The sequence below is a fragment of the Impatiens glandulifera genome, chromosome 3, assembly GCF_907164915.1.
Source record: "Impatiens glandulifera chromosome 3, dImpGla2.1, whole genome shotgun sequence".
Classification (NCBI taxonomy): domain Eukaryota; kingdom Viridiplantae; phylum Streptophyta; class Magnoliopsida; order Ericales; family Balsaminaceae; genus Impatiens; species Impatiens glandulifera.
In genome coordinates this window covers 4,256,334-4,268,209 of record NC_061864.1, presented here as the reverse complement: position 1 = coordinate 4,268,209, position 11,876 = coordinate 4,256,334, and the positions used below count along the sequence as shown (strand labels likewise).

General features: G+C 31.4%; 3 protein-coding genes across 3 annotated transcripts; 1 reads left to right on the top strand and 2 right to left on the bottom strand.

Moving 5' to 3' along the window:
- Positions 1–6,541: 6,541 nt before the first annotated feature.
- Positions 6,542–7,656, top strand: LOC124933005 (glutathione S-transferase PARB-like). Its single transcript, XM_047473729.1, has 3 exons — positions 6,542–6,802; positions 6,874–6,922; positions 7,000–7,656. The coding sequence occupies exons 1-3, from the start codon at positions 6,641–6,643 to the stop codon at positions 7,467–7,469; spliced, it is 681 nt and encodes a 226-aa protein (XP_047329685.1). The 5' UTR covers positions 6,542–6,640; the 3' UTR covers positions 7,470–7,656.
- Positions 7,554–9,085, bottom strand: LOC124933004 (F-box protein SKIP23-like). The gene has a single exon (XM_047473728.1). The coding sequence runs from the start codon at positions 8,999–9,001 to the stop codon at positions 7,808–7,810; it is 1,194 nt and encodes a 397-aa protein (XP_047329684.1). The 5' UTR covers positions 9,002–9,085; the 3' UTR covers positions 7,554–7,807.
- Positions 9,086–9,349: 264 nt separating this feature from the next.
- LOC124933003 (tRNA pseudouridine synthase A) lies at positions 9,350–11,266 on the bottom strand. Its single transcript, XM_047473727.1, has 2 exons — positions 10,095–11,266; positions 9,350–9,986 (listed from the first exon to the last, which is right to left on the bottom strand). The coding sequence occupies exons 1-2, from the start codon at positions 11,174–11,176 to the stop codon at positions 9,575–9,577; spliced, it is 1,494 nt and encodes a 497-aa protein (XP_047329683.1). The 5' UTR covers positions 11,177–11,266; the 3' UTR covers positions 9,350–9,574.
- Between the last annotated feature and the right edge of the window lie 610 nt (positions 11,267–11,876).

Sequence of the window (11,876 nt, the reverse complement as noted above, 5' to 3'; positions counted from 1 at the left end):
GCTGCAAGTGAAGAGAGGATGGATAGAGAGTCATATATATATATAAGACCATTTTTAACCCTTTTCAAAACTTACTGTAATTCATCCTCAAAATTCATTTTCACTTAAAAAATATTTATATCAATTTTTTAACATTTTTAATAAATATCTAAATATTTATAACTTTACAAAATAAATCTAATATATTTTTAAACCCATACTAATTAAAAAATAATTATGATAAAAATAATTATAAATAAATAATTTATATATATATATAAACAAATTAAACATCATTAAATAAATATTAAATAAACACAAATTAAACTGCAGGAGAAATAAAATTACATCAAAATTAACATTATTAAAAAAATGAAACAAGATTAAATAAACGCAAATTCCAGTAAACTACGTTATTAAAAAAAAATACAACCATTAAATTAAACATATAAAAAAAATTATTTTAAAATTTCAGTTTAAATAATGGTTAAATAATCAAATTAAATATTTAAAATAAATTATATAAAAAAAGGTTAAATATTCAAATTAAAAAGTTTTAAACTTAAGAAACTTTTCAAATTTTAATTACACATGCGATTTATGAATATTAGCTATGCATATTTGCATTTTTAAAAAGGAGAAATTGTTGAAAACTAATTATGAGTTTGCGGTGATGTGATGGTGATGGGTTGGAGGATGAAAATGTATTATTAGTATGTGAATAGGATTGGAGATGTAAGTAGGTGATCGATTAATTAGTTGTCGAGATTTCTTCAACATTGTTGGATATTTATAACAATTTTGTTATCTAATGTTAATTAATTTTGTTACATATATTTTTTTTTAATAACATGCAGTACCTAGACACGACCCAATCAATAATTAAAACCAGAGGTCAACCATCCCCTTGAATCAATTCATCCAAAACTTAGCTAATTTTCGGTCTTAAAAAATGCAAACATAGCCAAAGGATCGACTAACCATGAAAATGCAAACCAAATTAGTTTCTCTCTTTTATTCTTACTAATTATTTATCTCTCCTTCTATTTTTATAATATATATTTTATAAATAAAAAATAATTAATTAATATATTTTAAAAATGAATAATGATATATTTTTTTAAATTAATCTCTATTTATAAATATATATATATATATATTTATAAATATTTATTTTATCTGGATATATATTTCATTAATTAGTATCTAATTAAGAATATTTATATTTTCTAATTATATTATGACAACCTAGTAACATCTGGGGATGTAAGATGTAAGGGTTCGGGTAGGGGTAAAAAAAAAACTTTCAAATTTGAATATACCATCTAATTTCTTAAAATTTTCAATATACTTTAATATTTTTTTATTTAATTATTAAAAAAATGGTAAAATTTATTTTTATTTACAAAATCGTTATTTTTTAAAACACACCCCAAATTTCTTTTAACCATCCGTTTAACATCATATACTAAATGAATAGATTATACTAAACACAATTAAACACTCATTAATTACTGATATATATATGAACCATATAAACTAACGTCTACCCTGACCGAATCAACCCAATCAACTAAACAATATAATCACTAATAAAAAAATTAACGTGTAGCTTAAAAATATAAGAATTATAAGTAGAAAAGAAAGAAAATAGCTAGTCAAAAGGAAAAGAAATAAAATAATATTTTTATTCTTGTTTGGTAAGAGTTTATTTAAAAAATGTTGATAGATCATGAATTTGAGGAGATTATTTTTTCAATAAAAATATTTAAATGTATTAATATATAATGATAAAAAAATATTTATAAAAAAAATAAAATGTATTTTAGTATTTTGATTAATTAATTAAACGATATACTTAATGTTAATGAAATTTTGTGAGGTAATGTTTAATTATGGTTAATTTTTTTAAAAAATAAAGCTTTATTTTTTACTCTATTTTCATTTATTTATTTATATATATATTTATTTATTTTTACGATTTTAAGAACCATATTTGTCAGGGTATGTTATTCTTGTCCAGAAATGGAAATTTTGTTTATGTTTGTGTTTTTTTTGAATGGTGTTATTATTGATGGTTAACTATTTGCATCCAATCCTTTCTCATCCACACAGATGTATTTTGGGATGATTTATCCGCTCCTTAAATGATTTTTTTTTTTTAAATGATAACCTTCTTTAATATAATCATTTTTAAAATGTTGGATTCTTTAAATTTGTTCGGTTTAAAAGTAGGTAAATCCAAAGACGAACCTATGATTCGGTGGTGAAGTGAGTTTAAAAAAAATTAGAGTGAGATAACAAGTAATTTTCAATAAAACAAGTAAATAAAAATAAGTTTTACTGTTTTTTATAATTAAATAAACAAATATTGAATTTTATTGAAATTTAAAAAAAAATATTAATTTTATTTTTCTGAATGGGCTTCAACTCACCCGAACCCTTACATAGATCCGTCCCTTTGTAAATCCTCACAACTTATTCATTGAACAAGTCCAAGTCATTGGAAATAATAAAAAAAGAAATTGTGATTTTTTTTTCCATTTAAATCATTGTTACAGTAACAATAGCAGTAAAAACAGTTTTTAGAAAGACTTCACAAAAACAAATAATAGAGCTTGCCCCACTTGAAAAATCATGTGTAAAATATAATAAGATTTCTCATTTATAACAGATGTTATTAACTTTCATTAAAAGAATAAATAAAATATTGTAACTAATTCATATATATATATATAATGATACTTAATTTTTAAAGTGTCCGGATTGCCAAGTCGAGAACGGTGGTTAATTTGAATATATGTGAGAGTAAATAGATATTTGGGTCGGATTGTGGGTTGACTTGCCCATAAACTTAAAACGGTTAAAAATAAAATTAAAAATGCTATAGGTATGATTCGAACTTGCAACCTAACAAAAACAAGTACAACCTTTTAACCAACTAGGCTAATAATACTTTATATTTTAAATTCAACCCAAAATTTGATAAACGCGTGACATTTTAACAATATAAGTTCAACTTTTTAACTAACTAATCTATATATATATATATATATATAATGATGCTTAATTTTTAAAGTGTCCGGATTGTCGGGTCGAGAGCTGTGGTTAATTTGGATATATGTGAGAGTAAATTGATACTTGGGTCGGATTGTGGGTTGACCCGTCCATAAACTTAAAACGGTTAAAAATAAAATTAAAAATGCTATAGGTATGGTTCAAACTTGCAACCTAACAAAAGAAGTATAACCTTTTAACTAATTAGGCTAATAACACTTTATATTTTAAATTCAACCCAAAATTTTATAAACGCGTAACATTTTAACAATATAAGTTCAACTTTTTAACTAACTAATATATATATATATATAATATAATGCTTAATTTTTAAAGTGTTCGAATTGCCGGGTCGAGAACTGTGGTTAATTTGGATATATGTGAGAGTAAATTGATACTTGGATCAGATGGTGAGTTGACCCGCCCATAAAATTTTACCGTAATATTTTTTTCACGGTTTTTTATATTATTACTCGTGCAAATGCACGAAAAAGATGCTACTATATTTAATAGCAAATACAAAAGGAAATAGTAACCAAATGCTATTGAGTTAATTAATTAGTTATAAATGGACAAACAATAAATTTCAAATGAAAGATATGTTCAATAAATTAATTTATTTAATATTCTAATAGAAATGATATTCAATCCAAACCCATAATAGTGGAATTAGTAGTATCACTTTGAATTCAAATAGAAATCAAATATATTAGTGCACTAACTTAAATTAAGATTAGTGAATAAATAAAATCACAAGATCAAATGTGTGCATTAAATTGATTTTAAATAATCAAATACATTAAATTCATTTGAATTCAACTCTAATAACATTATTATTAATTAATGATATTAAAATATCAGCTTTAATATAAGAAAGGAAGATGTTCGTGCGATATAAATGAATAAAAATATATAAAAATAATTAATAAAATTAATAAAAAAAGATTATAATAATATATATTCAATGTTTAAAATTTTTAATAATTACGAATAATATATTAAAATACTAAAATAAAACACTCTCATTTCAAATTTTATTCATTTCAGTAAAACAACTCATTTTCTCACATATCTCATCACATATTTTTTTCTTAATGAAACTATAATCTCGTGACTTTATAATTTTACTTTTTGATCAATCAAATATTTGATTCATATTTTTTAAAATTTAACATCGTGACCTCATATTTTGGTCAATTAAAAATTTGATTTATATTTTTTAACCACTTTCAATTGTTATTAGTTTATTATCCATCAACAAACCACATCTCAATAATAATTACTTAAGGGGTTGTACTTATTTTGTTAGGTTGCAAGTTTGAAACATACATATAAAAAAATTATTTTATTTGTAACCGTTATAAATATAAGTTTATGTGCGAGTGAATCCACAATCCAACCCAAGTATTCATTTACTTTAAACCACAACTCTCGACCCGACAATCCTGACACTTTGAAATTAAGCATTATTATTATTATTATTAGTTAATTAAAAAATTGAACTTATATGGTTAATATGTCTCACGTTTATTAATTTTGGTGTTGAATTTAAAATATAAAGTCTTATTAGTATAGTTGGTTAAATTGTCGTACTTGTTTTTGTTATGTTACAAGTTTGAAACATACATATAACATTTTTTATTTTACTTTTAACCGTTTTAAATTTATGGACGGGTGAACTCACAATCTAAGTATTCATTTACTCTCATATATATATTCAAATTAATCATAGCTCTCGACTTGTCAATTCAATTCAGAAAATTTCAATAATAATTCACATAACTCAAAAATATTTTCTTGGAGTGACATTGAACACTTTTATTTTAATCTAATTACAAGAATTTAGATATTTGTTAAGTTTGTTATTATAATAGTTTTATTTTGTTAATGTATTGCAGATTAGGTTCTACACTAAAAAGTAGGCAACAAAAAAGAGTTTAATTGTAAAGGGAAGACGTGGTGAAACTATTCTAAAATAAGTGTGATCATGTTATTTTTAATCCGCTTAATATATATTATTTAATTATTTGCTCAATTATATTGTGGAAAATAAATACTTTTACCGGATAAGGTTACTGCGATGCTGCTAAAAAAATATCAACTAGTTATATATAAGTCCCATTTCTGGCCCATTTATCACATGTGCAGATTGCATTAAAGATTGCTTGGTTAGGTCCCCAAAATATCCACTAGCCTTCGATACAAACAATTTACTGCTTGCTATGTTTTGCTCTAGTAAAAGACAATAAAACTTTATTTGCATTATCTAAACACGGGTGTAGAAACCATTGAACAATAGTCCAAACTCAAAAGTTAACCTCAAGATATTTAAAATGTATTTCTTTTTTTCTTATAAAAGTTCATTTTTTTTATGTGGAGAACGAATTATCAAAAAATCTTGGAAAATAGTGAAAAACCTAAAAAAATATCTTGATAACAAAACTCCTAGGCTTTATTGACAAGATTCACGTGTTTACTGTTGCCTCAAAGTTAGTATTCAACTCTACCCCGAATGAGCAGTCATCGAGCCAAGCAAGATCACCCTTGCTTTCTCCATTTTGCCTCCTTTTATTTTTATTTGCGCTATCTCATTCATAATCTCAAACTCCGTTGGAGGACTTTAAAAATGACTAGGGACGAATTTATGTAGGGGCTCGGGTGGGCTAAAACTCACCTAGAAAAAAAAAATTACGGTAGAAATATGATATTACATTTAATTTCTTAAAAAATTTAATATAATTCATTACTTTTTTATCTAATCATTAAAAAAAAATGGTAAAACTTTATTTTTATATACTTGTCTTTTTCAAAACTTTCTTGTTAATATTTTAAATCCACTTTAAAATTTTTTTAAGCCTACCTTAATTCGAAATCATGGGTCCGTCCCTGGAAGTGACCACATGTGGCACACATTATGCACATTATTTCATAATTCAAGAGGTGTTCCCTCGTGTCGTGTCGCCCCAAGGGAAGGCAACAAATGCCCCAAAATCTTTCAAATGAGATCCTCTGCACACATGTTTTGTGAGTTTTATATGATAATTTTTTTTTTAATTATTACCGTTTTACCACTCCTATCGTATATGTGAGAGGACCAGAACAGGTGGATCAATAAAAAGATCTCATTTATCAAATCTTATGATCTAAAAAAAACATAAACAAAATATAACGAAAAGAATGGAGCATACCTATTGAAAAATATGGTTTAACCAACTAAAAATCATGTATCATATTTATTGTGAATTCATAACTTGAGAAATCTATTATTGTGAGACCTCTTTCATCATTATAATTATATTATTTAGTCTTTGTATAATAATAATAATAATCTTAATTTTGTTTATTAAAATAAATTATTAGATAATATCAAGTAACTATTTAAAAAATATAAATAATTTGAATAAAATATGATTTAAAAAATATTTTTGTAGAAAAATTAATAGCCTGAGACTCATGATACAAAATGTCTAGCTAGGACTAGTGGAAGAATAAAGTAAGGAGAATAATTAAAAGAAAAAAAATAAAGAAAAGTAAAGTAAAAGGATAACAAGAAGGAGAGGAAGAGTTGCAGAAACCAGCACCACCACAATCTTCTTCGTTGACAATGGCGATGGCGGCACCACCGGTGAAAGTGTACGGCCCACCGCTCTCCACTGCCGTCTCCCGTGTACTGGCCTGTCTACTAGAGAAAGACGTCGCCTTTCACCTCGTCCCCGTCAATATGGCCAAAGGAGAACACAAGAAAACAGACTACCTTAACATCCAGGTTCTAACAACAACTATTCAACTTCATCATTCTATTCATCATATTCATAATTATCTTGTTTTATTAATTAGCCTTTTGGGCAAGTTCCAGCCTTTCAAGACGAAACCATCTCTCTCTTTGGTAAACAAACTACTCTCTCTTGATCTCATTCTTTCTTTTTCTCCATCTAATCTAATCTAATCTAAAAGTGACTTCAGAATCCAGGGCTATTTGTCGATACGTAAGTGAGAAATTCTCCAATCAAGGAAACAGGGGTCTCTATGGATTGAACCTAGTGGAGAAAGCTTCAATAGACCAATGGGTGGAAGCAGAAGCCCAGAGCTTCAATCCACCCAGCTCTGTTCTCGTCTTCCAGCTGGCCTTTGCCCCTATGATGAAGATCGAGCAAGACCAAGGAGCCATAAAGCAGAACGAGCAGAAGCTGGCCAAGGTGCTGGACATTTACGAGACCAGGCTGGGAGAGACTCGGTTCCTGGCCGGGGAGGAGTTTACACTGGCAGATCTTTCTCACCTCCCGAATGTGCAGTATTTGCTGATGAGAACGGACAGGGGAGAGATGTTCACGTCCAGGAAGAATGTTTGGAGGTGGTGGGAAGAAGTTTCCGCCAGAGATTCGTGGAAGAAGGTGGTGGACATGCAGAACGCTCCTCCCCCCGCCGCCACCTGATTAACCATCTTCATCTTCTTCTATGTTGGTTCAATAACCGGCTATCAAACACGTTTCCTATATATATATGGTATTTTTAAGAAGTGGCAATATAAAACCAGTGCAGACAAAAGTGTATTATTTAAGTTGACACATACAATCTTCCTTATTAGCTTTCTTCAATCATAACCAGTTCATTTGACATGAATATTCACAGGATTCATGAACTTCTTATTACAGCAGTACAACTAAATAAATAAATAAATAAATACAAAGTCCAATTCATGGTCATAATCACTCAAAGGCACAAATTCACACTTGAGATTGATTGATTGAACTTACCTGTCTGTCTGTCTGGCTTAACATGGATTTGGACTAATCCAGATGGGAGGAGGCCACCTTAGCCGGAAGTTTGAATTGTAGGGATAACAGGGCAACTGTTCCAGAGTATCATCATCGAAGTTGTAAATTCCAATGTCTTGATTCCCTACACAACCATCAAAGCTCAAGTCCGAATAATCATCAGTGAAGTATATGCTGTTCCCCTTGCATCCATGGAAATCAGATGCTGAGAATGCCATTGATGAATTCTCGCCCAAGAACAACATCAGGTTGCCCAAGCTCTCAACTCTATCCCATTTCGGGGGGCCACTGATATCAAGCTTGTGCACTTTAAATTCCACTGTTTTGAACTCCATCCCGAACTGATTGTCGATGAATAAATAGTCTAGATAACGAGTAACAAGCAACAATTCACCGGAAGATTCCACCAAATACTGCATATCGCCGCGTCTCTGCCTCGACAATTCAATAAATGAAACCCTAGGCGAATCTCCGTGAAGATCACAAACAGCAATTTTCCCGAAATTATCCACCGCATAAAACAATCCGTCGCCGCCGCGATATATAACATCTTCACAGTAGGATTGTGCGTTTTCTATAATCCTCCATGACTGGTCGCCTTTCTTACAGAACGCAAGATCGCCTGATTGGTTCAAAATTGCTAACGCGATGAAATCAGAATCATTCGACGGATTAGTGGAAAGAATTACCTTCTTGATGAAATAATCGCGCATGTGCTTTAAACTTCGGGCATAAGTATCGCCGCCGGCAGCGTACTGTAGGATATACTCGCGACCGACGCGGTAGAAATCGAAATCGACTACGTTTGGGAAGACTGAAAGAGGCGGTAAATTGATTCGTTCCCTTGTGAGGGGATTTAGAAGGAAGATGGAAGGAGACTCGTCGAGGATGACGAGCCAGCCATGGGAGGAACCGCAGCTGCGTCGACGGTGGGAGGCTTCAGGAAGGTTGAGGAAGTGGAGTTTGTTGGAGGAGATGGAGAAGAATCCGCGGCGACGGGTTTGGTAAGCTCCGTTTTGAGGGAGCATTAGCCATGGTAACTGGGAAGGGAGATGGATAGGGATGGTTTTGGTTGAGAGTCGCCATGACTTGCAGACAGCTCGGAATCGGATATAATCAATGTGGAGTTTGAGTTGATCGGCGATAGCGGAGATCATCTCCGGTGGAAGCTCCGACCAGTCAACCGCCATTTCTTGTCGAGCTCCCAGAGCCGTAGCTTCTTTCTTCTTCTTCTTCAGGTAGCGTCCAGATTTTGGCAATTAATTGACCACGCAAAACAAATTAACACTTGTGAACACGGTTTATTGACATCTATTCTTCCTTTATTTAATGATTTTGAGATACTAGTTCTCTTTAATTTAAAATTAAATAAATATAATATTTTTAACACCTCAACTTTTACATAACTCATACAAATTCAGGCCAAAAGTTTATTTGTGAGATGCTCTATTTTGCCAAAACCAAAAATAGTTGGTGTAAAGAAATTAAATTATGTTTCTGGCAATATAAGAGAATTATCTTCTTTGTTTTTGTTAGATAAATTAATTTGTAGATTGGTTCATTACACAACAAGAATGAGATAGCTAGTAACAACAAGATACCCAGAAAATCCAAGTCTGGCAAATACAGATGCCAAAATGCTCTAAAAACCCTATTTGAGCTCGGCCATGGTCTATAACTCATTGCAACTATTGAAAATCAATCATTTCATAAATTAAAACCAGAATAATATAGTTTCTTGCCTGTGATTTATTTATGTTACATCAGCCCGCAACTGCTTCAACAACAGCCGTCGATTCTTCAACAACAGCCGCAGCTGTTTCAACATCAGCCGCAGCTGCTTCAACAACAGCTGTTGATTCTTCAACATCAGCCGCAGCTGTTTCAACATGTTTTGGATCGTCGCCATTCCTGACATAGTCTGAAGCGTACAAATCAGGGTAATTGCGGCGATTAAGTGAATGCAACCAAAGTGCAACTACACCTTCCTTATCCTCAGTTAAAGCTATATGAGGGTAAATATGCTTCATCTTGAAATCCTGAGCCACCTCTGCATAAGAAGTCATCGACACCTCTTCATGGGTGTCCTTCCATTTCTTGTTATACGATGAAAAGAAACACTCGTCCAAATATAACCCAACCTCAGGTGCTGTCGGCACAGTAATGCTAAGTTTCCTACAATTGAAGAACAAAAATAGAATAACTCCTTCAAGCAGAAACAACAACAACAACAACAATGGTGTGAAAATATGAACAATGAATGGACAGAAGCAAACTACTTACGGGTTGAATGCTGTTTCAATTAAAGATTCAGGGGCACATCCCCTCATGATTGCAACAGCAAGACCCACCATTTTTCGAATCTGGTGAAGCATGAAGCTCTGCCCCACTACTTCACACTTGACAAATTCAATCCCTTCCACATTGACTGTAGTGTTTGCCTCGAAGGAAATGATGTAGCGTTTGGCTGCTGGATCTTCAGCTTTTATTCTAGTTGTGAAGTTGTGGAAGTTATGCGTTCCTTCATAACGCTTTAGAACTCGATTAAACATCTCCTTCTCTCGTTCACCGTAGACAAATGCATCTGAATTGTTGCCATTCTCATTAATGTGCTCTTTCTCAACAAACCCCTCAATTTCCTGACCTGCAGCACCAGTGTCTAATGAAATGCCTTCAGTTTCAGTTGAAATGTTACCACTCAACTCGAAGGTACGCTTTCCCATCAATCCTATAACTTTACGTCCTCTATCTGAACATTCTAAACACTTAACCAACTCATTCCCGGATCCTAAACTAGCCTTCACGCTCTCTCTATCCCTGTGGCAACTCGGATCAAGTGCAAAAACGGGTACAAGATAAACATACCTCCTCCGATCGCAGAACTTCTTCGCATTGAAAGATCCCGTAACCCGCTTGAATCCGAAGATTTGAAACTGTGAAGGGAGTAGAGAGTTGAGTCGATCGATCAAACCAGGAGGATCAATGTAAAAGCGTCCCGATACGACTTGTCCGACAGCACTAACACCTTTATCGGTTCTAGCGGACCGTGCCCAATCGTAACGTTTGGGCATTCCACGGTCTTGTTCAGGAACAGCGCCAGCTGAAAACAGAGCCTCTTCAAGGTCGCCTTCAATGGTTTTGGCTCCTGGATTCTTTTGCATACCTTGATAGCCGACTCCACAGTAGGCGAAGAATATCGCGATTTTGCGGCGTTTATATCGTTGCTTCCTTTCGGAAACGGAGCCATCGGCAGTGACTTCAGTGTTGCGGAATACGTCGTCGTCGTCTTCGTCGGTGGTGGTGGTGGACATTTTGAGCTTTTTGGGTTCTGGTTCAACTGAGGAGGAAGGACGAGGGTTTTCCATTGATTCAGAAATGGTTTCCAAAGTAACTGACCATTCTGTCTTTACAAATGTTTCTTCCCCCACAAAACCCTAGAAGAGGCTTCGATGAATTTTGCTCCGTTATGATTCATGTAAAACACTAAATAAAGTCCTTGTACTTTACAAAATAATTCAAATAAATTGTTAAACATTATATTTAGAAATAATATTAATAAAGATATATTAAATAATTATATCACAAAAGTATTGCAGTATTTTTATAATTTGTGATAGTTGTAATTATAAATTAAAGGGAAAATCAAAGTAATTTTCATTATTTAACAAATGTAATTGAATTAGATAAAAAATAATTAATTAATTAAAATATATGAAAGAAGAAGGTTTTATACAAATTTTGGATCATATAATATTTTTTTTTATTGGATCAAAATACAAAACAACTTTTTAGATGATAAATATTTTTTTATCAAATAACATTTATTTGGCAAATCCATATACATTTGTAAAACAAAAAGGCCCATATAAAAGATGCTTCCTCAAACTGGGCCGCCAAACTATCTCAGGTTTTTCACTAAGCAGACAGACTGTACAGTTAGTTAGTGAGCACATCTAAAACGGGAGAGGATGTCTCAAAAGTTACTCTGTAAAAAATTGTTTAAAAAAAGTTATTTAAATTTTTAATTGGTTAAACTTATATAATAATTTTTATATTTAAAATTTA

Coding starts and splice junctions, on each gene's coding strand:
- LOC124933004 (XM_047473728.1), bottom strand. CDS start 9,001: ATGGCGGTTGACTGGTCGGAGCTTCCACCGGAGATGATCTCCGCTATC.
- LOC124933005 (XM_047473729.1), top strand. CDS start 6,641: ATGGCGATGGCGGCACCACCGGTGAAAGTGTACGGCCCACCGCTCTCC. Junction 6,803..6,873: donor CAGACTACCTTAACATCCAG/GTTCTAACAACA, acceptor TTTATTAATTAG/CCTTTTGGGCAAGTTCCAGC. Junction 6,923..6,999: donor CGAAACCATCTCTCTCTTTG/GTAAACAAACTA, acceptor AAGTGACTTCAG/AATCCAGGGCTATTTGTCGA.
- LOC124933003 (XM_047473727.1), bottom strand. CDS start 11,176: ATGGAAAACCCTCGTCCTTCCTCCTCAGTTGAACCAGAACCCAAAAAG. Junction 9,987..10,094: donor ATTGAAACAGCATTCAACCC/GTAAGTAGTTTG, acceptor CTTCAATTGTAG/GAAACTTAGCATTACTGTGC.